This window comes from Cheilinus undulatus, linkage group 13 (genome assembly GCF_018320785.1).
Source record: "Cheilinus undulatus linkage group 13, ASM1832078v1, whole genome shotgun sequence".
Taxonomy (NCBI): Eukaryota; Metazoa; Chordata; class Actinopteri; order Labriformes; family Labridae; genus Cheilinus; species Cheilinus undulatus.
The window spans coordinates 29046326-29073826 of NC_054877.1; the positions used below are offsets into that span (position 1 = coordinate 29046326).

Below are 27501 nucleotides of genomic sequence, written 5' to 3' on the forward strand. Positions count from 1 at the left end.
TTCTCTTGAGGCAGTGTTTATCCAACTTCCTGGCATGCACCACCTTGGAGGAAAAATATCCCACCTGCCCTGCATGAAGTGGTGACTAAAGTTGCTTTATTAAATACTAAATACTAAATCTTTACTAAAGCTTTAATTTCTGCATCAATGCGGCGTGGCATGGAGGCGATCAGCCTGTGGCACTGCCCAGGTGTAATGGAAGCCCAGGTTGCTTTGATAGCGGCCTTCAGGTCATCTGCATTGTTGGGTCTGGCTCTCTGTCTCTCATCTTCCTCTTGACAATACCCCATAGATTCTCTAAGGGGTTCAGGTCAGGCCAGTTTGCTAGCCAATCAAGCACAGTAACACCATGGTCATTGAACCAGCTTTTGGTTTGCTTGACAGCAGAAGGAGGCATGAAGTGTTATAAAATGTCCTGGTAGATGGCAGCATTGACTGTGGACTTCAGAAAACACAGTGGACCAACACCAGCAGATGCCATGGCAGCCCAAATCATCACTGACTGTGGAAACTTCACACTGGACTTCAAGCAACATGGATTCTGTGCCTCTCCACTCTTCCTCCAGACTCTGGGACCTTGATTTCCAAATGACATGCAAAATGTACTTTCATCTGAAAAGAGGACTTTGGACCACTGAGCAACAGTCCAGTTCTTTTTTATCCACAGCCCAGGTAAGACGCTTCTGACGTTGTCTCTGGTTCAGGAGTGGCTTGACACAAGGAATGCCACATTTATAGCCCATGTCTAGGATTGGTCTGTGTGTAGTGGCTCTTGATGCGCTGACTCCAGCCTCTGTCCACTCCTTGTGAAGCTCCCCCAAATTCTTGAATGGATTTTGCTTGACAATCCTCTCAAGGCTGCAGTTATTCCTTATGCTGGTGCACCTTTTCCTACCACCCTTTTTCCTTCCACTCAACTTTCTATGAATATGCTTGGATACAGCACTCTTTGAACAACCAGCTTCTTTAGCAATGACCTTTTGTGGCTTACCCTCCTTGTGGAGGGTGTCAGTGACTGTCTTCTGGACATCTGTCAAGTTTGCAGTCTTCCCCATGATTGTGTAGCCTACTGACCCAGACTGAGAGACCATTTAAAGACTCAGGAAACCTGAATTTGGGTTTTCATTATCTATAAGCCATAATCATCAACATTTCAAGAAATAAAAGCTTGAAATATTTCACTCTATGTGTACTGGGTCTATATAATATATGAGTTTCACCTTCTGAAATGAGTGACAAAACACATTGAACTTTTTCATGATATTCTAATTTTTAAGATGTACCTTTACATTTAGAGCCTTATTAACTAGCAGAACAGAGCAGCGAATTTTCAGTCTTTTCAGTTTAATTCTCTAGGACTTGCTAAGAGAGAGTCTATTTAAAGTCAAAGTTTTAACGGGAAATGTGCCTCACTGAGATGTAAAGAAAGCTTTGAGAAGCCTGTTTAACACAAGTTGTGTCTCTGCTGAAGCATACAGCCAATCATAGTTTCTTATATTGGAGTGGCACTTGAGGTGGCCAGTTAGAATTCAAGGAGGATCCAGATCACCCCGGTCCATTCTTCCAACCACAATCCTCAAACCCGACTATTCCTGGATTCTCCCTTCAGACCATTGAACTCTTAAAACATTATATATTATGGTGTCTTGAAAATGTGGCATTATATTGATCATTGTTATTTTTGGAGTAAATCGGACAGAACCTGAAAATACAAGCCAACATAGCTACAATTAACAGATCACACTGTTACAATATCCTTTTACCACTAATTCTGTCATGATAATTAAGATCATTAATAACAACTTATCCTTGTGTTTGCAGCACTTTTTTTCCTTATCAAGTCCGTAATACAACACTCCTTCCAAGATGGGTAAGCACTTTTACCTTAACACTAAAAAGCTTGACTTTGTGACTCTGCTGTTGACAAAATACAAACATAATCTTGATATAATTCAGTCTTTTAAGTCCCTCCATTAGACTAACTTGTCAGTCCTGATGTTATCATGGTATTACAAAGCAGTGTTTTTCAGAATCATTGTTGGTTACATGTTAGAATATTCTAAATAAAAACAGATTATTTGGGGTGCCAGTTTGGCTCAGTGGGTAGAGCAGGTGCTCGTAAACAGGCTGTGGCCCTAAACGCTCTGGTTATAGGATTGATTCCCAGTTTCTGCATGTCCCCCTTTCTCTCTCCCCATATTTTCTGTCTCTCCTCAGCTGTCCTATCAAAATAAAAGCAAAAGAAGAGAAATTGATTTATCAGAAAGCACCACTTATGACAAAATCAGCAAGACATGAACTGTTCCTTTATGTCCACAGGGGGTGACAAACAACAAACTAAAGGATCCTCACAGGAGCTTTAAGTAGTCTTATGTGAGTACATTGCATCTAAGTAAAACTGAGCTTTACAAACCAGAATAGACTCAACCAAAACTAGATCAAAGTTTTTGTTGGCATAGGCCTAGGCATAGGCTGGATGCTTCACCTCTCCACAGGTGAGTACTTATGTATCATCATGGCCCACATCCTCAGCATTAGGGGACAATGCTCTGCAGCTCTGTTACTATGGTAGTTAGCACACGTATGTTTATTGCCTATCTTATATACTATAGAGCAGACCTATTCGGCCAGGTGGCCACATGCGGCCCAGAACCAACCCCCAAGTGGCCCAGCCTGAGGCCATGCCAGAGATGCAGAGGGCAACCTGTTTTGCAAGTTTTCGTAAATTCCCACAGTATTTCAGACCATGAATGCAACACATCCTGGCTGACAGAAGTAGCCAGAAGATACCGAGTATAAAACATGTCCTTTTCAACAGTAGCTACAACTGTGCTACATCAAATTGATCTGTATTGGTTCCAAATGTGACATTACCAGCTTTTTAATGGGTGCCAAACATGTCTGGCCCAGCTACATTTCTTGATTTTAAAATTTGGCCCAGTTGAATTTGTAATTGAATAGCACTGCTTTAGTGTGTTCTTCCATTTAAAGGCTGATTAAGAAGGCATCCACTTCAGCGATACACATTTAGAATCAAGTAGTTCTAGCTTTAGTGATGATTTACTGGCACCTGAAAGCAATATCAGCTTTGCACTGAGATGAAAAACCCTCTGCTGTTACTTGTTCACCACTGACTGCAGATAGCAATTTTAAAGCTTTATTATGCAGTAACTGACTAAGCATTTTGGTTTGGCATCTCCTGAAGGAGGATGTGAAATGCATATTGATTTATTCTGAGTGCTTCTTTTTTGTTTCACATACACTCACCTTAAGGAAGAAAATAAAAGAATATGCAAAAACAAAAAGCTCATGCTGATTAATTTTTGTACTAATCAACATGATGAGTCTTAACTATTTGTGTTGAACTCCAAGGGCATAAATCTAGAAACATGCTTCGATGAAAATGCTCCAAACCTGAACACCTGATGATTTTGCATCAGTAGGTGTTTGTTCGTCTGTTTTTTTTTTTTGTAGTAAAGAGATATACTCATTTTGTAGACTCGTTTGTCAGCGTTTAAAGTTTCTCACGTCTTTTGAGACAGTCTCGTTGCATGCATCCCCTGTGCTTACCCTGTAAGGCCGCTAGGGCGCGCTAAACACCAACTCTGGATGACATCTATTCAGGGAGGATGTCATTGAAAACACCTTCTGAAACACATGACATCATTTGAGTTTTCATTAACACGTGTTAATTAAACTTTAAATGTTGGCACTAAGGGTTGCTGGCATCACGTGTGTCATACATTGACGCGTGGATGTTTGTAGAAAGCAACTTGACATTATTCAAACTGTAGGTCATGACAGCGAGGCCTTGAGCAGCAGAGCTGCATTCGCAGCAGCATACGCTAATAGTTTAATGATATCTGACGCAGTCAAAGGGCTCAATTAATTTGATGCTGGAGCATCTTTGACACAATGACTGGTGAAAGTAAAAGCGCAGTAGTTTGCAAAGAAGTCACGTCCACCCCTCCCTCTGTCCCTCTCTCCTTCCTCTCTCCCTCTCCTCTTCTTCTCTCCATCTCCCCTCCACCTCTGATTGGTTTTCTCCAAAGATAATTGGAGGCAAAATTTGATATGCTCAATGTCATGGACAGGAATGAGGTTTCACCGGCGAATGCTGCCACCATGAAAAAGAAGGCGGTAGGCGGCAGCGGATGCAGCCACATCAGCGCACCGAAGGCTGCCGCGTCCAAATGCACAAGAAGCACCAGCAGCCAGAACTGCCTGGACTCCGGTTCTCCCGGCACACCGAGCGCTAAGCAGCCCGGTGCGGCCAACAACGTCGTGATGGACGAGACGGAAGACGGAGACGAGGAGTCCAAGTTTCAGCATCCGCGGTTGCGCCGAGCCGGGGGGAGCGGCAGCGGCGGAGGTGGAGGAGGAGGAGGCGGCGGCAGTATCAGGATGAAGAACTTTACGCCAGGAGGGGGAGCCGCGTCCTCGGGTTCCAGGAGAAACTCCAACAAGGAGCCCTGTCATACGCACACTGAGGACGCTCCCGCCGCTCCACGGCCCACTGCTGCCTCCAGATCAGCCGAGACCCAGACACCCTGTCCGGGCGATGCTGCCCGGCGCGGAGAGACCGGACGAACATCTGGGGCGGAGGCGTCGCAATCAACGGTCGCGTTAGAGGTTTTAAACGCGACAGCGGGTGATGGTTGCAACAGCGTCGCTCCAATTTCCAGCATGAAATGCAACAAAAACGGAGAATGCAGGAGGGACTCGGGTACCGGGAGCCTGCGCTCAATCATCTCCAAGCAGGAGAAGCAGACAGGAGGGTCGGGGAGGGCCGAGGACGGAGGGAGCACGAAGCGGGGAGCCTGTAACTCGGCCACCGCCAGCATGGACGGCTCTATCACGCCAGGCGGGTCTCTGACCGGGGGGCAAGGAGGAGAGAGTGCCAACCCTGGCGCTACCTCAGTGTCCAGCGGTGTCCCCGAGAAAAAGGACTCCAAGGTGTCCTTCTCCAACGCACCGAGCCGGAAAGCGTCGTCTTCGCTGCACGGCCCGGCTCAGACTCAGACCCAGCAGCCCAGGAACTCTGTCACTTTCCAGAAGCCGGAGGATGGACCACCAATCGTGCCCGCCGAGGACGCGGAGCCTCGGGGCAGCCAAGCCAGCTTCATGCAGCGACAGTTTAGTAGTATGCTGCAGCCTGGAGTTAATAAATTCTCTTTACGCATGTATGGTAGTCAAAAAGCAGTGGAGAGAGAGCAGGAGAGGGTAAAATCAGCTGGAAATTGGATTATCCACCCTTACAGCGATTTCAGGTAAGAGCTGTGGCTCCCATTGGTTGCACGTTGAAAGTCATGAGGGGCCCGTGTGGGTCCTCATTGTCATTTACAACTCACTTTACTATGAGAGACCACTGTGGCTCCATGGAAACACTTGTACGGTTATTGTTCAAGGCTAGAAGTGGCTGATTTGTCATTTCATCCCCTCTGAGTGAATGTGTTCAGACCCTAATCGATGCACCGCAACGTGCTGCCGTTTATCCCCCAAACAACCTGTTGTCAGGCAAATGGACTTTAGCGGAGGGTGTCCTCTCAAGGTTGTAAACAAATCCTTTTCCTGTCTGTATGTACAGTAGCATGTCTGGGATGCTCAACAAGCCCGGCCTGCTAACACAACCCCACTTTTGGTTGCTGCACGCGCACATTTTGACAAAGAGGACAGCGCTCTGACGCTAATTCGAGCTCCTTTAAAATGCCATTATTATGCAAAGATGGGCTCATTATTCGTGATACTAGAAGCTCTGCGACAAGAGCCGTGCCGTCAGGATGTAGGCTACGTGTGTGTATGTGTGTGATGCACTCAGTAATGGAATGTCACCTTGAGCCAAGTGTGCGAAAACCTCAAGCATGCTCACTGGAGACACATCCGCCTGTTCGACTCCCCGGATCCTGCATTTTAATGACGGATGCTCTGTGTTTATCTCGGCCCAAACCTTGATGACCCAGCTGGACGTGAAGCAGTTATTTTGTCATTTGAATATTTATAGAGACATGTAGGAGCCAAGGAGGCTCCTCGTGATTTGGGGTCGATGAATTAGCTTGTTGCTGTTTTTTTCGACATTTCCCCGTCGCTGAATTGGAAATGAGTAGCTATGTTTAGCTGGGCTGTTTGTTTTCAGAACCACACCGGGTGGACAGCTCCCGGCTAATTTGGAGTCGGCTCGCGCGTCTAAGCTCTACTTCAATAAATGCTACCACCTTCACGTTTGGCCTTTTGTGTCACATATCCTTACGCCGAGTCAGTTGTTCACCAACTTGAGACACGTTTTCAACAACAGAGATGTCATTTGACAACAGGGCCACTTTGGAGACCTTTCCTCACCGTGAAAGTCCCACACTATGCTGCCCCCTGTGACTTTTATGCTAATTAATGCTAGGTTGGATAGCAAAGTTGCCTCAAACATTAGGCTACCTATCATCGTGGCGGTTATTATTGTTGCCGGGAAGTGGAGGAGTCAGAGCTTGTTGCATAAGTCGCAGTGTAATGACTCAGCGCTGCACCTGTCCTGCAGAGCCTCCTCTGACGGGCTCAAACCCCACTTCTTTTACTCTGTCTGTCCCGTTTACCTGACTGCTACATCACCACTGGTAGCAAATAACAAGCTGCCCACCTTCTTATGTGCTACAAAGGTCGATGTTTACAGACTCAGGGTCTTCTCAAAACGCCTTAAACGCATACTTACCATGTTTTAATCAGCTTAGTGCTGCAAGAGTGTCCTTAATTTTATGAGAATTAAGAGTAAGTCTAATAAGGCTGCTGCAAAAATGTTACAAATGAAGTCTGTTTGGAGTCTCAGAGACTCTGTCTGTAAAACATAGTCAATGTGACTCATGATGACAAGTAAACTCCAAATAGATTCATCAAGATTTATTTGAATCTTATTAGATTTTCACTATACTTAGCTCTGCAAGGTACTTAAATTATACTATACGTATAACATATACACCATTCCTACTAAATATAACGACAAGGCAATTTTTTCACTATTTCTATCATTATGAAAATGGCAACACATACACAAAATAGAGTGAATATTAGTTATAACTCACAGTTCCTGTATCTATTTCCTTTTCCTTATGATTTACACAAATCCACCCACAGTTGTGTTCATACAAAGCCCCTTCTAAATCCGCAATAAATTCACTGAGCTGTGTTTCTTCACTAAAATGACACTGATTAACCTGAGCTTCATCTGACTGCATGTGAATGTGTGAGAGCATGACATTATGCCCATGCCTCCATGTGTGAAATGTACACATGATGACTCAGGGTTCCCAGGGATCCTTGAAAAGTCTTAGAAAGCCTTAAATAGCTCTTTTGAAGTTAAAGGCCATCAAAAGTCTCAGAAATTCCTACTTTTATGAGTGAGAGGTCTTCACTGTCAGATGGCACTTTGACTAAGATGTCTCTATCAAATTATACCCGCTTAATTAATGAGTCCAACCCATCATTGTTTTGGCAGAAATTATAACTCTCCTTTGTAAGAATTTATTAACAGTTTTCAATCAAGCTAGCAAACCTGCTAAAATATGTTATGATAAGTACCACTGTACAGTTACTGATAGAACAAATGCACTTAATGTGCTGGAGATAATCAAATTTCTATGTTCATGGCCACAAAATTCTTCGTCCTCAATCAGTGGTTCCTAAGGCAAACCAAAGATCAAGCCAAAATTTTTAGGCACACCATATTCAAATCCATGGAAATCATCACTCTAAGCCATTAGACAGTATCTTTAGTTGATGATAGAGTATAATTGTTCTATATCCTAGGGTATACCTACACTTATGTAAAGGCCCACCATTTTGGAACCATTGCCCTAAATCACTGAAAATTCCTTCTTGGTTTCATGTGCTGAAAAATCTTATCTGTCCTTCATTGTTGATCATTTGCTATGCTAAAAATGGAATTGATTTCTCTAAGTTCAAGTCTGAAAAAGGTCTTAAACTTTGTTTTAAAACTGTGTAGGAATCCTGTGACTGAGGAAGCATTACTTCTTGGTCATAAAAGTGATTTTTTTTAGCAATAAATGTAGCCTTTTTGATGTATTTATTGCAAATGCTTTTATTGCAATAACCATAAAATTGTAATTCATAGCACAGACCTTTTAATTACCTTCCCAGTGGATCATGAAATACTTCATTTTTATGCTTCATTTTTATATTTTGCAACCTTCAAGAAACTTTTTTTTTTTTGAAAAAAACAAGCATCCTGACTTGTACACTCCTAGTGGATAAATAACAAACTGAAGAGAAATGTTTTTGATTATTATACCTAAATCAGATTCTTGATTATAAAACCAATGTCAGACATAGAAAAAGTGAAAAAGTTTCTTCCATCTTGTCAGGCCAATATCAAAAATCCAGCCCAAACAGAATATTAACCTCCTTAGTCACACTAGAAACTCTAGATAGCACAAAACTGCTTTATAAGACAATTTTATTCACACTATAAACAGAGACAGTTATATGCTTTGTTTTGTTTTGATTTAAGAATTTAGCACATATGGACTGTTATCTCCTGACATCTTATTATGGTGAGTTAATCATATCTTTGTCATTTCTGTCTGTATGTTCAGGCAGGGTAAGTGTGGCTCCTTCACTTTGTTTACACTTTTCCATCTTGTGTTGAGAAGTCTCTTGTGCCTATCGGCTTTCCGCTGCAACTCCCTTTTCTTATTTGACTCTATTTTTGTCCTTCCCCACCCTCTTTTTTCCCCTCCTGTACACACACACATCCATTTAAACACACTTTCATGCACGCACCACAACTACACACTCACACGCCTGCTAGGTTCTACTGGGATTTCACAATGCTGCTGTTTATGGTGGGCAACCTGATCATCATCCCCGTGGGCATCACCTTCTTCAAGGACGAGACCACGACGCCCTGGATCATCTTCAATGTGGTCTCTGATACCTTCTTCCTCATGGACCTGGTGCTCAACTTTCGCACAGGGATCATCATTGAGGACAACTCAGACATTATTTTGGACCCTAAAACAATTAAAAAGAAGTACTTAAAAACTTGGTTCATTGTGGACTTTATCTCCTCAATCCCAGTGGATTACATATTCCTAATAGTGGAGAAAGGCATCGACTCTGAGGTGTACAAGACAGCTCGGGCCTTAAGGATTGTTCGCTTTACCAAGATCCTGAGTCTCCTGAGGCTGCTGAGGCTCTCCAGATTAATACGCTACATTCACCAATGGGAGGAGGTAAGACCATACATTTCATTACTGTCCCTGTGTAAATGTTTTACTTACTCTAATCACGACTGAGCCACAAAGGAAGAAACACCAAACCAAGCCGGTGATAAAAGGTCACTGATTTCCCTCCAATATGCTGATGTTGGCTGGAGACCAAACCAACAATCTGCCTCTCTGTCTGCTCCTAGCGGCCAGCTTTCCTCCGCCTGGAGGCTCCGTGTTAATGTTCTCACCTGCCACCTGGTGAGAAATGTATAATGTCAGCAGCTTTATCTAACTTTGCATTCTAATTACTGTTACTGTCACACTATCCCCCCCCCACTGCTCTGTCTCCCAGTCTGACCTGGCAGTCCCACAGGTGGCATCAGCTGATCTAATAAGAAGCCTTTTAACAGGGGGGAACACAATTAATCAATTAAGATGCCAGAGGAAGAACAGGTGGTGCAGAGGGTGACAGTAATATAAAGCACTAGGAGGCTGTTTATTATGATTATACATAACACTAATGGTTAATTGAAAGGGTTCAGAGCTAAACTGTTTCCAGGGGATGGCCTGGGGTGGAATTAAGCCCCCCTGAATCTGAACTTTGATTGGCTAACTGTGTAGTATGAGACAATACTTGAGTATAGACCAGCTCATTGGACTGTTACAACAAGCTGCAAGAGGCTTTTGTATAATTACTATTGCAGATTTTGAACCCATCAGGTATTAATTGAAAATTGATTTGTTGATTCAAGTTTTTTTTTTTGAACATGTAAAAAAAAAATAGGGGAAAAATAATGTAATTTTACAAATTCATAGAGACAGTTACAAAATAAATAAAGAAGTGATGAAAAAGAACAATTACACCTAATGAATTAGATTACAGATTTGAAAAGGAGCAACTAATTCAAACCCACCCCTTCTCCTGGAAATATTCATGCCAGCTGGGCAACTCGGTCCGAAGAGAGCATGGTCTGAAGAAGAGGTCGACGACATTGAAAAGTCACTTGACTTCCTTAGGGAGGAAATTTCTGCTGTGAAGTTGCAGCAGAAAAGTATCCATGAGCTGGTTGAGGAGGTTAAAGCCCTCCGTATCCAAATGCTAACAAGGATGAACAACTAGCCTACCTGGAGAGCAGGGTCATGAACCTGGAGCAGTACAATGATGTTATCGTGACAGAAAACAGCTTAAACCACGATTAAAGGTTAAACAGTAGGTCTCTGGGACATCCAACCAAATGATGTGATGGGATGTGATGCAATATAACACATACAATACTATATGGTACGGATGATACAACACAACATAATGCTACATAATGCGATGCAATGCGGTAATACACAATAGGATCCGATCCGTAAAGTTTATGATACGTTACATGCAATACAATAGGCTATGACACAATATAATATAATAAAATATGATCTGATCTTTTACTATATTATGCAGTGTGATAGATCAGATACATGGCACGATACAATACTGTAAGATTCAGTGCGATACGATTCAATACAATACAGTTGTTCTCTTGTCTCTAATGGCGTGATTTGTTTACACAACTTTTGCTAGTGAAAATTTGGAATTTCCTAACCCTTTGTGGGACTAGTAAAGGAATATCTTATTTTAATACGATATAATTCAATTTGATACACAGCCACTTAAAACTATACGATATAAAATGCATTTTGTTATACCTTGTAGAAAATGATGTTGGAAACATTTAGCTTCCTCCGCTGCTGAATCTAAAATGAAGCACAGAAGAAGTGCAACTTAAACCACAAACAGCATACTTTGCACATAATCCATATTAGATCCACATTAAAAAACACCTCTTGAATAAGGGAAAAAGATGAGAAAGATGAGGCCATTTCTCAGGGCTTCTCATATAGCTGTTTGTTAGTGATGGACTTCTGACCAATACTTCTGTTTCAATGCTTTGCATTATTTACAATGAGAATAGAACTCAATTTGAAAGACAGTGTCTAAGAGCGGATTAGCAGCACTTGCATGAAGATATCTTTTTTCTTTTGTTTCAATCTTAAAGATATCTTTAAGCAGTGTTTATTTCATTGATTAAAACTATGACTCAAAATGTTCTTTGACGGCTTTTTTTCCCTTGAGAAAGGCTAGACTAAGACTGGCCAAAAAAGATCTTTGATCACTAAAACTGATAAAGCTAAATTTAGTTTTTGTCAAGATGACTAAAACAAGATGAAAATGTAATTTAGTTTTTTGTCAGACATGCAACATCCACTATATGTCTCCACTGTGGGTAAAGCTGTCAAAATACAATGCATTTGTATCTGCAGTGTGCATAGAACACACTACCATGATTTGGTACCAGGGTTAGGCAAGAGAATAAATGCTTGGACTTAAAGTTAAGAATAAAACATGAGGACTTTTTATGGACTAAATCTTGATTAAAATGTGACTAAAGGCATTTAATCAAAACACTAAGACTGAGACTAAAATAAAAAAATTGCAGTCAACATTAACACTGTCTTTAAGAAGACATTAAATAAAGCTAGACAGTCATTGGGTAAACGCTGATGGGCTCGGGGATAGAGTACAGCAGATGTTCATTGCTTCTTTTGCACACTGTTTCTTACATGCAGCAGAATATGTCTGCTAAAATGCTAATTGACATTACTCCTTATACTACAAAAAAACCCCAATATGCTTCAAACACAAAGATCCAGTCCTGTACCTACAAATTCTTCATTTTTATGTAGATTCTGTGTTACGCTCCATCTAGGGTGGCAGGACACAACATGAAAATGATCCATTTCACTCATTTCTCTAAATAGCCACAGGACTAAGGTTCAAAAATTAAACAATAATACAATTTATTTACATAGTCGGAGTTTACATTAACCAAGGACGTTCACTATTTTAGGGTGAATCAGCGCGAACAAATTAAAAAATGGAGAGATGATCAAACTAATCTAAAAATTAATCTCTCCAGTTAACGGCTAACCTGTTTGACAATGTAACATAAATAGATCTCACCCCTACATTACCAGCAGTAACAATAATACAACGATTAAATTAACAATTATATGAGCTAGACTCTAATGAAGCTGTGGCATGGCCTCAATAAAAGATAATACTTTTACATAGAGTTAAGCATGAAAGATTAAAATGTTACCACATTATTGTTTAATTTTTTTTTCTTTTTTTTTTACTTACCTAAACACAATAACCAACTGTTTGATATGTTTTTGTTTGTAGTTAAAGCAGATATTATGAACAAAGACAGAAATGGTAAGTTAATTCATCACTTCATGCTACTAGAAGTGTATCACCATTTGGCCCCTCTAGTCAGAAATCCTTGACACGCCTCTGATTCAAAGAAGTGAGATCAGCAGCCTCACTGGCAGACTTTAGGTGTGAAGAGAGGTGTTGTTGCTAGGTAGATTTCTGTCTTCCTGAACTCAGCCTGAACTCACAGCCCCCTCCCTGCCCCTCCTGGCACACTCTCTTTTATTTACTCTATAAGGCATGCACTTTGTGAGGGCCAGTCTCTCCTCCTACTCCTTCCTCAAGGAGAGCAGCCTGGGAGACTGGAGGTCCAGCCATGTCATGAGATCACTCGACTTTTTGTGTATGCCAGTATTGGCAGCCTGGTGTTGGCATTTTGCAGTGGTGAGCAGCGCAATGGGGCCCGGCTGCGAACTTGACCTTTGGATAATTGGATTTCTGAAGATATGATGTGATGCACACACACACATAGACACACATACTGAGAGTGGCGCGGGATGGGAAGTGATACTTGGCATGCATTGAGAATAAGAGGAGGGACGTGATAGAGAGTGAGACAGAAAAGGGAGACTTGTATTGACAAAAGTCTGTCTCTCTGTCATTACTTGTCATCTAGTTTTTGAAGCTCGTGATTTTGAACCTCAAATAACTTTAAATGGAGATATTCTACCTTTGTCTGTCCTAGAATAAATTCTAATTACAAGACTCATAGACCCTTTGAGGGTTTTGAAGCTATTCATGAAACAGACTGAAAATAAAATTGATGTCTCTTTTCAACAAGACAGTCTGGCTGCAGACCGTACATCTCTGACGGCCACTCTCACAGACTATTCATCTGAGACACCGCCTCATTCAGAACAGAACTGCCTCACTTGCTGGTACAACATATTTCCAGTTTTAGAAAAAAAAAAAACTCTATCATAAACTTTTGCAACTCTATTCATAAAGAAGTCTGGCATTTACATTCATGAAATAACCATATTGCAAACATAACTGAATTAGAAATGTCATAAACAGAGGAAAAGGTCAGAGGTCTAATGTGGCATTAAAATTTATATAAAGACCCATTTTAGAAGTAGTTACATGAACTCTTAGCTTTGTTAGCTTTAGCTACAGCAAACATAGCAACCCTAGCTACGTAATTAGCATCACTACATAAGCATTGTAGCTAAATTAGCTTTATGTGAGCCATAACAAATATATCTTAAGCTAATGGGGCTGCATAGAGAACGTAGCTATGTAGATTATGTGGGTACATTTGTGAGCTAGGCTTTAGCTACGTAGCCATATTTTCTACATGGCTTACACAGCAAATGGAGCTAGCTTGTTGGGTTAGAATGTTTTCATGGCGGACGAGCTTTTTTCCTGTAAGCAGACTGTTAACTTTGGTTGTATTTAATGTTTGTAATTAAGTCTTAAAGGTCAGGTTTTTTTTTTTTTTTTTTTTTTTGCGCATTTTTAGAAGACATTACCTGCAAGATCAGCAAAAAGATCAAATCAGTATCTTTGTTCAGACGGGGCACTAACATCAACTTTAAACAAAACTTACTCAAATAAGCTTTAAAGATTGGCTGATAGAGAGTAATCCCCCCAAAAATAGTAAGAAAAATTGTATATACATCATTTTTTTCTTATTCTACTCAATTTATGGTACTCATCTTATACAGATGTTTCATGGCCTGACTGATCGAATTCTTCCCTGGAACAATGTTAGCCCCTAAAACAAGCTAAGATAATGCTAGCAGCAGCTCAACTCACAGCCCCTCCAGGTATCGTTTAAATCTTTGTAAGAAAACCTGTTTTTTCAAGTCTTATTTTTGGAGGCTTTTTTGTCTTTATTTGGCTACAATAGCTGAAGAGAGACAGGAAACATGGGGAGAGAGTGGGGGGAAGGCATGCACCAAACAGGACCAAGACTGGAAATCGATCCTGTGACCAGTGTGTTGAGGACTTTAACCTCTGTATATGGGCCCCTCCTCAACCAATTGAGCTAAACCGAGAAACCTTGATTTTTGAATTGAATCAACTTTTATTCAGTGGGGTGATACGGTACAACAGTTTCAGTGCAGAGCGTGAAGCTGATGTGCTGCACAAAGGGTTTATAGCTATTTCAGATTTCCAGTTCTTTTCCCTAGTTGGGCTTAGAATCCAGTGTATAAAATGTGCAACGTACATAAATCAGCACAGTGCTTTGCTGTCAATAGATACAACAAATACATTTAACAAAATAAAACAAAATGACCCAAACCAGTACAAACTGGAGACAAAAAACATTTTAAAAACTAGTACAGCTCTGGTTTACTTTTAGCCAGTGCTTGACCTTTTACTGTGAAAGAGATCAAATTAGATACATGAAATAGAACTTTACAATTAGATTCTATTTTAAGTTTCTTAACTGAATAAAAAACTGAGTATTATAATCTTAGTTTTTACTCCACATCTACATTTTTACACTAAAACACACAACATTTTCTAGTGTTTCACTAGCTTGGACTAACTTTACTCTCTTTTTCTAGCAAGTAATTGCACTTGAAATCCAAAATATTCTATTTATTAACAACAAAAATCCAAATGGCAGACTTCCTGTTGGGACTTTTTTGTAGGCCCTGACTTTACACATACCCACCAAATTTCATTATTAAATGTAAAATTCCTTGTATGTGAAAATGAATTTGGCAATAAAGCTCAGTTCTGACTAGCAGCCAACATATATATTACTAATGTGTCACCGTACATTTGGTTCAAAAGAAAAAAAAAAAGCCTGAATATTTTTGAGAGTTGGATCACTGACGGGATGGCTGGGGTACTTAATTAGCACAACATGACATTTCCAGCTGTATCGAAGGCATTTCTGCCTCTGATACTGGAAGCAAAACAAGACTTATTGGAGTTCCTGTAAGTTTCTTGGAACTGTCCATGGTGCTGAACATCTCCATCAGGCAGCACAACATGGCAACTGCACAGTTCGTCACATCCATCCTCAGTGAAGAAGAAATGACAAATTAGTGTGTTTTTGTGAGTGTCTGATTGATAAAGACTGACAGTGAAAACCCTATAAAGGTTAAAGCGGCATTTAGAAAGATCAGCACATGTGATTCATGTCCAGTCTCATTCCTCATCACTCCCATCACAGAGTATCACGTCTCTCTTCAGCTGCACTCACTAACAGATAACCCAGTTCTCAGTCCATCATTGTAGGCTTCATACAGCATCACTGTGACTCCTATTTGATAGATTTCTACAGATTAAGACCTCATTAAGATAATTTTGGTATTGTTGTAGCAGTTTAAGAGCTAAGTCTCATCCTGAAGTCGATCAGGTGATTAAGCTAAATGACCGTCCAGTGACTCAGAGTGATTGATGTGTGAGACAACATAGACTATCACTTGTTAAGGATCATGATGGTCCCTGTCCATCACTCTGTTGTTTTGTGTATGTGTTGTCATGCATCCCTGTGCTGTTATTCTATCAGTGTGCCTACAGGCTCTCGTGAGTGTTTTGTGTGTATGTGAACGGATTCTGTATGAGCCTCTGATTGATGCCATATACCTCTGCGTAAAAAAAATTCCCGCCGTCTTCTGCTGTGTTTGATTTGGGACAGATGGAAAACCATCTCCCCCGCTCATTAATCAAACATGGTACAAACCGAAGGAAACTGTGGAGTCGAGTGGGTAGCTGGCCCCTCACTGCGAAATACGCCAGGCATCTTTAGCAATAAAAGCCTCATTATCCAAATCCAACACACATCTCAGCCCATTTTGAATGTTCCTCCTTCTGTCATTGTCTCCTCCAGATCTTCCATATGACCTATGATCTGGCCAGTGCGGTGATGCGGATCTTTAACCTGATCGGTATGATGCTGCTGCTGTGTCACTGGGATGGCTGCCTACAGTTCCTGGTTCCCATGCTGCAGGACTTCCCCTCAGACTGCTGGGTGTCCCTCAACAAGATGGAGGTTAGTGTCAGAGAGGCATGTCTGTGCATACAAAGCCTCTCATATTAACTGCATTTACATCTTCTGCTCTGAGTTGATTGGGAAAGAGGAAACTCTGGTCACAGAATATTGATCAGAGTTACTGACCATCATTAGAAAATATTGGCTGAATGTCAGTCAATATTTTGTGACCATAATAAACAGTTTTCTTTACTGAAATGGGAATTCCATACCTTTTACATGGGTTGTCATCACCACAGGAGAAATCCTCAAATCTATGTACCAGTGTTCGCATTTGAAATTTTTTTTCAAGGTTAATTTGGGGTTTTTATGCGTTTGTTCAGACTGGACAGAAGCTAGATTAGAAAACCAGTGAGAGAGGATGTTATGAGGGGTAGCGAGGGTCAGGTCTGCTTTGAGGACAACATCCTATGTACATTGGACATATGAACTTACTATGGGGCCTATGAGTGCCCTGAAAGAGCTTTTGTTCTACTTTAAAAAAGAGCAAATGGGCTTGGTTCTTTATCTGCTCACTATGTTCCTGTGGGAATATAGTGCCTTTGGGTTGGACAAACATGGGTCATTCTTATACAGACGTTTATTAAAGCTCCTGTAAGTATTTTCTAAAGTTTATTAAAAGGATGAAATAAATAATGATGCCTCTTTATTTCTAAATAGCCAAGGAGACCATCAGCTACAAGATTGTCTCTTTCTAAATTGCAACTTTTAATTCCTAATGGCTCCTGCAGGGTAGGTGTAAGACAGGATGATTCATAGCACATTTGAGAAACAGACTTGTTAAATGATGGCAGGGTGAGATTTTTGTCAGAAACCCTACTTTAGTCAAGAAACACACAATTTGCAGTTATAAATATTTTCCTTTTTTTTTTTTTTTAGCACTTATTGCTGTTGTTAATATTTGGTGGTGTGGCTGTTCTAGGATCCTCCTGTACTCCTCAAGCCTATGTGGAGAGCATCAAGCAGGGACAGGACACATTCCTGTCTTTTCTGTGCTTACAAAGAAAGCCTGAGGCAGGGAGAGAAGCAGCAAAAAACACCTAAGAGCATAGCAAGCATCAGTGACAATAAAATGACATTAATTTAGTCAGAAGCAGAATAAAGGAGGAGCTGGGGTGGAGGAGGATTGCAAAAAAGCAGCTTGCAGAAGGAGCAGCAAAATGTGGCCAGGCTAGAGCAGTTTAAATATGGCATTGTAAGTACAATTGGCCAATAGCATGCATGAATCAGCTGGCCATCAGCCGATGAGGGCTTGCTTAAGATCTCAATCACATGGCAGCGCCTGACTCTTAACTAACACTATACACTTGATTAATGCATGTACAGGACAAAATCAGCAAAGTGATTTTCCACATAAGGCAGGCCACAAGTTCCTCTCAGCAGCTCGAAAGACAGAGCAGCTTATGTGGAAATAGGTTAATGGTAGGAAAACAAGACTGAAAGCCAAGAGGAACATTAGCTCTTTTATGAGATTTCATTAAGCTTACTAGAGTTTGGACTTACTCTGTGTAGTGGATTAAATGATTTCTCAGAGAGTCTTCTCAATGGAAGGTTGATTTATTGACAAAAAAGTGAGAGCTGAGGCAGAGAGGCCAGCACTAAATCAACAAACACAATTCAGCATCTTAAATCAGCCTGCATACAAGCACACAGAAGCTATGTCAACATTCTGATGTTTAGCAGGTATAACATTGACATTATTTACAATTTAAATAGACTTTAATGGATTTAATGGGTTATATGTACAATAGGTATACTACATTAAAGCATACATAGAAATACAAGCTTGTATTTCTATGTATGTCTATGTACTTCTTGTGTGCCCAAGACTGAGGAAAATGCTTAACTCTTTGAGGTCAACTGACTGTCTGTCATTTTGTTAATGTTTTTTGACAAAATAAACCACTCAGAAAATGTATGCCATTTTGGTACAATCTTTAACAGCACTACCTCAACTTTATAAAATGAAAACTACATTTTTTAAAAGTTTAATTTACTGTATTAGATAGGGCCTCCAAAAACACAGCAACCTCCTAAAACTGACTTTTAAAAATTGATATTTAAAACAATTAGTCATTTTTATAAAGAAATTACAGTTGCTGAAATTATGAAAAAATACCAGTGCCAGTCCTGTACAGCATGGTACACTGTCTCCTATGTGTAACAATAACTTTCATGTCAAATTAAAATCTCCATATTTCCTGTTTTACTTGGCCTACTGACATCAAACAAAAACTGAAAGAAAGCTTAAAGATCATGCCTTCCACACAAAGTGATTGCCATGCAAAATGTGGCTTTGTTTTGATGCTGTCATGTGACAAAAGAAGCTTATGATGAAATCACGCTGGCATGATCATGGACCCCTAAGGGTTACAGTGAAATTTATTTATTTATTTTTTGTAATGTCAGTTCTATAACTTTTTTGACATGCTTAAGTAAATGGTATTAATTAGCTTAGCTTCTGAACTTTGTTTGGCTCCTCCTAACAAATTATTTGCTGACAACTGTCTACTACTGTATATATACAGCTATTTATAAGTACCTTATACAACCCAACTTTAAAAACCTCTAAGTATTCCTTTAAGTTTGCAGATTAACATAACTGATTCAGCATATTAAAATGTTTTACCAATTTGAACAGGATTGAGGGATTTCAAACTGAATTCTCCCAAATTTGAGCCAGCTCACTGGGCTTCTCTGAGAAGTCAGATATTAATTAAGCATAACATTCAACCACTAAAACTCATTTTTCTGTTCAGGAATGCAAGTAAATAACTATAATTTGACAAATTAATCAAGAAATATTAATGTGCTTTACAATTTTTTCAGTTTTTTTTTGTAAATCAGTAAATTTGAAAATTCATGGATAACAATAATAATTATATTTTAGCATTAAAAATATCATTTGGGTTAAAGAGCTTCTACATATTGGTGTATTAACCATTGCAGAAACATTAAAAATGATTTTGGTAATTACCAATGCTGCTAATTTAGGGCAGCTGTGGCATAAACCTTACTTTGGTTAGGGTTAGAGTGGTTTAATAAATTTGTTAAGCATGGTACATTTATCAAAATTTGATATTAATTGTCATTCAGTTAAAAGCCAGTTAACACAAACATCAAAACAAACAATCAGAGTTTATCTTGCAAGATAAGATTTGTTTTTGAGAAGTATTAATTTCTTGATTACTTGCTAGATAACTTGAATACTTTAAGTAATGAAACTTCATCTAAATTTTAATTGTGTTTGCTTTCATTAGGCTAAAAAAGGATGGATTTACTTGAATTTCTTTCCTTGAAGAGTACAGTTGAGATTGCTGGAGTGATATAAATCTATCAATTTACAGCACAATGTCTTGCAAATGGCATAAAAAAAAGACTGTACTGGTTACACTGTAAGACCAAACTGTAAAAGGCTGTGTAAAAAAGTTGTGCTAACACAAAAATCCAAACTATCTACTGTATTTCAGCTCTATTTTTTTAGTTAAGGGAATACAACTTGTTCACTTTAAGTATTTCTTGCCATTGTCCACAAATTATTTGACAGTCACTCTTAATCTGTGTAGTTTTTCCAGACAGCAAGGGCTTTAGACATGTTTGTACCATGAGTGAAGTTACCCTCTCAGTTAGACAAGTCTCATCTGTGGGAACCAACTTCAACATAGCAAGGATGATGTACTGAACTCTGTAGCAGAGCACTTTCTGGGTCAAAATGCACCCTTCAGTGGTTGTTGGTTATAGTCAATCAAATTTGCTTACTTTGGGTGGCGAGACTGTCAAAATGAAAACATGCCTAAGACATAGAGGAAAAAGCAGTGGATGAGAAACATGTACATTTTATTTTTTAATTTAAGTCATCATAAAAGGATGTTTACACCCCAACAGTAACAACAAATGTTTTGAGTACTTTCAACTTGTTTAGTTTTACAGTGTATCATTATTTTGTCATATATATTTTTTTATGTCCTGACAAGTAAGGTGCTGCAAATCAGTTGTTGTGCTGTCTACAGTTGTACTGCATACAAGACATTTAAAGCGTAGTGGCACAGCAACATAACTTTTTTTTTTTTAGGTTTTTAGGTTTGTTGGCTCTGCAGGTAACCACTTGGCCAAATTTCAGTTATGATGAATGACTTCTTATATCAAATTCAACCTCAAAATAATGAAAAATGAGACAATGGTATCTGCTTGAGGATGCTGTAGACATGTCAGTTGAATGTACCAAAGCTGTGCCCACTCACATGAAAGATGATCCTCTCTCAAAATGTAAAATACACTCCATTTCTTGAGGTTGCTCATCAAAATGTACGTTTTCGGTGATCATAAGCACTAACTTTTATTTTAATAAACCTGGCTGAAATAGAATGTGCCCATTGTCTGAATCTTCACTGAACTTTAGCATTACAGTGCTAGCAGAGAGCAAGGAGTAACAACAGCTGCTTTGAGAGAGACACAGCTAGAGCCTGCTTCATATTTTCGTCCAAGACTTTAGACAAGTGAGATGTCAGATTAAACACATGTTCCCTGGTAAAGATGTAGTTCCTACTATGCCTGGTTTAAGTGACAAATAGACCAGTTCTCCAGCAATTAGCCTACACCCTGATATTGCAGTGCACAATGGCAAGGGTGCAGCTGCCTAGCCTGGAGGCCACTGTTGCTTATAGGGCAAATTCACTCAACACTTAGTTGGCCACTAAATTAGGATGTTGCAGACACCGGCAGGCGATAGACTGCATTAAGGTAAAGTACTCAAAGCTTTTATGTCAGTGTAGCATTGACATATTTCACCTAGGGCTTTCATACATCACAGACAACCACTTTTGCCCTGTACAAAATAATCCTATCCCTAAAAACTTTCTGTCTCAATCCAAAACCCAGTCACACACAGCCTTTTTTAAGTGTTTACAATAACTTAATTCCAACATATCTAGTGTGTTTACAGACTTATTTCTGCTTTCGTTGGATGGGAACTTTAAGGCATAAGTGTATTGTTAATGCAGGAGTATATTAGTATAAAACCACATCACTCAAAATGTGGTGTAACAGCAATTATAGAAGCATGAATGTCCTGAGTATTCATAGGAATCCATCCAATATTTGATGAGATATTTCTGCCAAACTGAAGTGTAGGATGGTCATTTCCATCCTGAGAGCTGTGCTGTTAGCGTGGCTAAATTTGAAGGGTTCTCGAGGTTAGCTGTGATTGTTATATATACTGTCATTTGGATCTATGCGGTCCACTTTGAAAAGCTTGCACTGCCCTATTCAGGGAACCGTTATTATCCTAAGTGTTGCAATTATAGTATTACTGATTCAGGAGAGAAAGTCAGTGTTTATTTCTAACAGATCAAGAGAATTACTCATATCACTGCCCTCTGCGATAGCATTCAGCTGTAGTGCCAGACATAGGAAACAAATGTAGGATACCAATGAAGATGCTGTGGAAAAGAAAACAGAGAGGTTTGAGCTCGCTCCTGGATCTCTGCGTGCCTCCTCTGCAGCCCGGTGGGCCGATGACAGGAAAGATAAAAGGGGAAAACAGAGGGATGGGGGGGTACAGCAGGGCAGCTGGGCTCTTTGTTGCCTTGTCTCTCTCAGAGAGATAAAAGCTGCTTGTTTATAGGTCTGTCTGTCAGCCCAGCCTTTTTCTGAGTGAGGGGGGACCATACTAACCCAGACATGAGGCACAGGTCCAAATGGAGCTTTAAACAGATTGGGTCCTGCTCCCAGACTTGCCAGGGCCTGCCGTGAGCACTTGTAAATTTAAGACTGGAAGTATTTCTTGGATGGCAGCAGTGACTCTTGTTTTCATTGCTGTACAAAAGTTAATTCCAGTTAAAACAAGTTAATGTGACAAGGAAATGAATGTGTGTTTATTGATGCTGGTGAAGGTGAAGGAATTCCTTTTTGTTTAATGTGCCAGACAGAAACGTACTGCAGTGTTGGTGCCATTATTTTGCAGAGTCGGACAGTATTGACAAAATCATTTAGTATAATATTGATCCAGGAGCTTAGTTTCTATCTGTGGAGGCATTTGTGTCTTGATAAATGTTACTTTCATTTACTAGTTTATCAGAATTAGCTGATGATGACTAGATCTGTGAAAGAGATACCTTCTTTAAAACAGTGTGGTGTCAGAGCAGTTGAGACAGAGGATAATTATATTGCATTGTTAAATCCCAAACTATAATCTGATTTAAATCAAAGTCAGATACACTCACAAGGAACAGTAAAATGTTACAATAAGTAATGCAGACATTCAGAGACTTATGCCAGAGCAGGTGTGTCTATTTACCCGTAGGCTGACTCTCAGTAGTACCCACACCATGTCTGGATGTTCTTAACTAACAAAACCTCTATTATGTATCTCCTATAAACAGTATAGTTTAACAGATGGTCTTCTGTTGAAATTGATACAAGCATAACCATTAATGTGTAATGTGTTTTGTGTAAAAACAAATAGTGGTTGAATTGAGAGATGCTAACAAAGCCTTGAGCAAACATTTATTCACATATGTTATTGTATTCCATTTCCCTGTGAGAACATGTAAATATTTGTTTTCACAAAGTTTTGACCTGTTTATCTCTGTATCGGGACAACACTGGGTTACCTGTGATATTCAGAGCATTTATTTTTACTTATTTAACATTTATTTTACATGGATGCTCAGTGACATTAATGTTATGACAGTTAACAATGTATATGTCCCATATGCACTGATCTAAGTGTTTAGGGTTAGCAAAATGCAAATTTTCAACACAATATACAACACATTTTATTTGTTTTCTCAGTAAGAGAATCAAACTTCTTATTATGGAAGACCAAGCTCTGTTATCTCGGGATAAACACAGTTAGTACAGACACAGGAAAACAAGAATGAAGAAAAATACATTGCGTTTTGCTTAAGGTGTCGTTGAAATACAACCAAAAAAAAAAAAAAAAATAGTTTAAAAGGTTGAAAGATTCCTTGATCTGATAAGATTGGTCAAAATAATTAGGCTTATCCATTAATGGATTGACAGCAAAGTTATTGGTAATTTCATACATCAATTCATTGTTTTAGTCATTACAATGTTGCTATAATAGGATATTGTTAATTGTGATGTAAAACATTTTTTGATATAATAATCATAAAACAATGTATTATTATAAAAAGAGCATAATGAAAGCATAAGTTTATCCATATTTGGATACTTTGATCTCAAGTTTTAAAAATGAGACAGTGTCCATTAGCTTAATGACTGACTGGACTGAAAAAGTCGAGAGTTTTCAGAGCTTGGTTGTATTTCAATGAAAGGCTGCTGAGAGCAGAGATAGAGAGCACTAACATGTTGGTAATGTAGGGCTGCATATTTCAGGGGTGAGCACTGTCACCTCACAGCAAGGTGGTTCCTGTTCAGGGCCTGTCTGTGTAGAGTTTACATGTTCTGTGGGTACTTCAGCTTCCTCCCACAGACCAAAGACATGTTCATTAAGTGAACTGGTTGTTGAGAATGAGAGCTTTTTTAGTTGTTTGTTGGGATAAGCTTCAGCTTCCACAACCCCAAATGAGATAAGTGGTGTAGAAACGGATGGATGGACGTTGGCAATGTTCAGTACGTCAACACGAGTGGGCAACTGGTGGTCCTTCTTCAGTAAATATGGCACACAAGTCATTTAAATACAGAGGTGGAAATCATAGAGAACTATTGTTCTGAAGTACAAGTACAGTTACTCTGGTTTAAACTTACTTACGCGGAAGTTAATGTACTGATTTAAAAAGTAAAAGTACTACTAAATTACAGTAATTTGAGTAAATGTAATTAGTTACTTTCCACTCCTGTTTAAATGTTAACAATTAGAAAATAAAAATAAAAACATCCACTAAGAGCGAATTCAGCTTAAGGTGCCAATCTAATACCATGCACAAATTAGAAAATTAAATAGAACTTTTTTTCTCTCTATTATCTTGCATTAGTGCTGTTTGTTGCAAGGACCTCATCAAAAGAACTGGGGGTAGTAATTTCTGTAAAACTTATGAAGCATTGATTAATCTACCTTCAACAAGAAATGCAGGTAAATATTCTTCAATTACAGTAAATTCTCTGTTTATTACATTGACAATAGCTTAAATCTGCTTTAATTTTTTTTGAAAGCTTTATATTTGCTCTTCATTAAGTTAACACTTATTGTGATTGTCCTGTTGAGAGTATCTAACAGATTGTACTGAAGTGGCCCTTGAGCAGTGGGAATAGAATTAAGTGGCCCCTTGGTATTATAAGTTGCCCACACCTGATAAGAAAGTTTGCACAAGTTTACCTGTGTTTTTGGAAACAGGGAATTACAAAATATTGGGTGTCTAGGACCTTTCTTTTTTTGGCAGATTATCATAACAGGCATTGATAGTGAATATTTTTTACAATATCATGAAAAATAGACAAAATCTTATTAAATACCTTCAGCTTGGGTTTATCAGATAACAGGGCTTCATCATTTTCCTTTCCTTGCTAACAAAAATACATGCTGACCTTCAGGCTGAACAACCTTCACTGCAGGAAACTTGAATGCTCCTGCTTTTATAAACTTACCTGACAATCTAGAGGACAGCTTGCTCTGTGTGCAGAGCTGAGTCTGAGGTTCACAATGATGAAATTTGGGTCTGACATGCCACTGACTCCTCCACTGCTCCCTCTCTCTGTATAATCAGAGACAGTTAGTCTCCAGTGGGCCATCACTGTGAAACCAAAGGGCCGTTCTGGCGTGGTACAGGCTTCCTGCAGCCACCTGAGACCACCCCCCCCTATTGAGTGGCTGACAACTTGTAACATTAGCCATTGTGTTGCAGCCAGGCCATCCATCAAGCCCTGCACCCTACAGAGGCAGTGGTGGTGTGTGGCCCAGAGGCGGGACCCATGGAGGGCACTGAGAACACTCTGTAACTCTGAATGACATCCACCAAACAATAATTGGATCACTGGAAGTTGTATTACCTCAGGGAACATAGGTTGTTTTTGCAGTACACCTCAATTTTCCATCCATTAATTCATTTAATACATATTTAGCATGAGGCTTACGCAGCCTTGTCAGCCATGTTTCCTCAGTGGAGTGTGGTTTTGTGGCAGAGACTCGCTGTGTCAGAGGCATCGAGGTAATAATTGTGCCAACAGTGCTAACTGACAGACACAGGGTGTATAGTTTCAATGTTGTCATTACAACTATGTGTGTACCCATCCCTGACTGAGTCTACATCACAGAGATGTCTCCCTCCTATTATCCCCCACACCATCAGCAGGAGGGGGCTCTGCAGAGATAAACGTGTCATGTAAGGTGTGAAATCCATTTATTTACTCTCTGCACCTACTTTGACCAAACACTATTAGACGTGTGTTGCTGGACTTTGCAAATTTGATTTGAGCTACTCCCCCAGCCTATAACAACACAAACATGGAAAGTGAAAGCTGCAATCAGGCCTCTATAAATGGACCGGGGACTGGGTGGTGATTGCTTCCTGAGAGAGGATAGGTCCCACAGGAACTCAGGTGTTTTTGTTCTAAAGGATCTTGCTGTGCTGAGGACAAGCAGTTCTGCAATATCCCACTCCAACAAGAAGTACTGTTAATGCACTTAAACTTCATACAAGAAGCTCTTAGATAACTATGTTGAAATGTACTCAAGCATTAGTGCAAATGTGGCTTTCTTGAAGGCTGAGCATCAGTTAAGTTTCTTACTTCTAAAGACCCGATGTGGAGCCTGAATTGTTTTCAAGAGTGGAGGATTCCTGCCAAAAAAGCCCACCTCACTTCAGAGATGCTCTAGAAGAGATAACAGAGGAAGAACTTTCTTCAGTCTCTACGTGAGTAAAGAACTTAAAAGTAAACTGGTACAAAACTTTAGAAATACCTTTTCATAGCTTATTTCAAATGCGGCAAAAGCCGTCAAAGATTCTTGAAGAGTTATTTGTGAACACATCAACAGTATCAAACCAGGGAACCTTCTAGAGAAAGTCTGAAACCAAAGCTGACAGCTTGTTTTTCTCTCTTAATAAAACTGTAAATGCATCCAAAAATAACGATAGCGCAAATTGAACGCTTATATCTAGGCATGGCAGCCAAAGGAGTAATTAAAACATTGTCTTACCTTAATACAGCAAGAGGCTATGCAGCACTTTGACTTGAGATGGACTGCCGACTTTTTGTCTCAGGTCTGTCATGTTAGGCCTACTATGAGTCAGCAGTTGCTGATGATGCTAACTCCCACCCCCGCCACATCTCACCTTGCTGTGCAGGTGACCAGTATCTCGGTGTTGGCAGGTTCAGCTGCTGGTCACTTCTGGGTCATGGCTGTTTCTATCTTTTGCCTTGAAAAATGTTCGTATGCCAATTTTGTTCGCTGAAATGAACACTTGGTGCTGTAACTTCCAAAATAGTGCTTGTCAAATCAGGATGCGATAGACTACAATGATATGACAAGTTTTTAATTAGCCTGCCTACCCATAGGTTGTTTGCAGATTTTGTCTCGCAGCAGCAGCAGCAGCAGCAGCAGAGATCTCCTCATGGGGGGCAAGTAGTGATTTCTGCATTGAAAAACGTTACCAAAAAGGTCATGTCTTTGGTTCGAAGTGCCAAAATAAGAACAGTCTTTAGCTACTTTTCAGTCCAGGAAGTATGACAATATTGAGGCAACAAAAAGTTTTAAAATCTCACAGTGAAATGGTGCTAGGCAGGAACTTAAAAAGCCTCCGTCTGAAGCTGTGTAACACAATGCTTGTGCTTGGTTCACTTCCTCAAAGCGACTGCTTTGGTTCAGAACAGTTTTGTCATGTTTTAGCTCATTAAACTCTGATTTTGCCAGCTGATGTTCACCCATTCTCGTTGTGACGTGAAATCTGTCTCTTTTAAGAGATCTGGATCATTTGGCTCTGCTCAGTAGAGCTGGTTGTTTGGCTCTTCATCTAGTACCAGTTTGGTTTTTTAGATATGGATTAAATAATGGCAAAGGATGGAGGAAAGGAAACTGGCACTCAAACGGCGGCCCACATTAGAGAGCCGTTTTGTAGAAGAGACTCATTTGTGAATGACACATCTTTACTCAGACGCTT

At 39.8% G+C, this 27501-nt stretch overlaps 1 protein-coding gene across 1 annotated transcript in view; it reads left to right on the forward strand.

The window, feature by feature from the left end:
• The first annotated feature begins 4074 nt into the window (after positions 1-4074).
• LOC121520446 (potassium/sodium hyperpolarization-activated cyclic nucleotide-gated channel 2-like) overlaps positions 4075-27501 on the forward strand; it is a 59520-nt gene continuing 36093 nt past the window's right edge. The window contains exons 1-3 of the mRNA XM_041803904.1: positions 4075-5270; positions 8810-9233; positions 16262-16423. Of these exons, the coding sequence (XP_041659838.1) occupies positions 4075-5270; positions 8810-9233; positions 16262-16423 (1782 nt within the window). The remainder of the gene's footprint in view (positions 5271-8809; positions 9234-16261; positions 16424-27501) is intronic.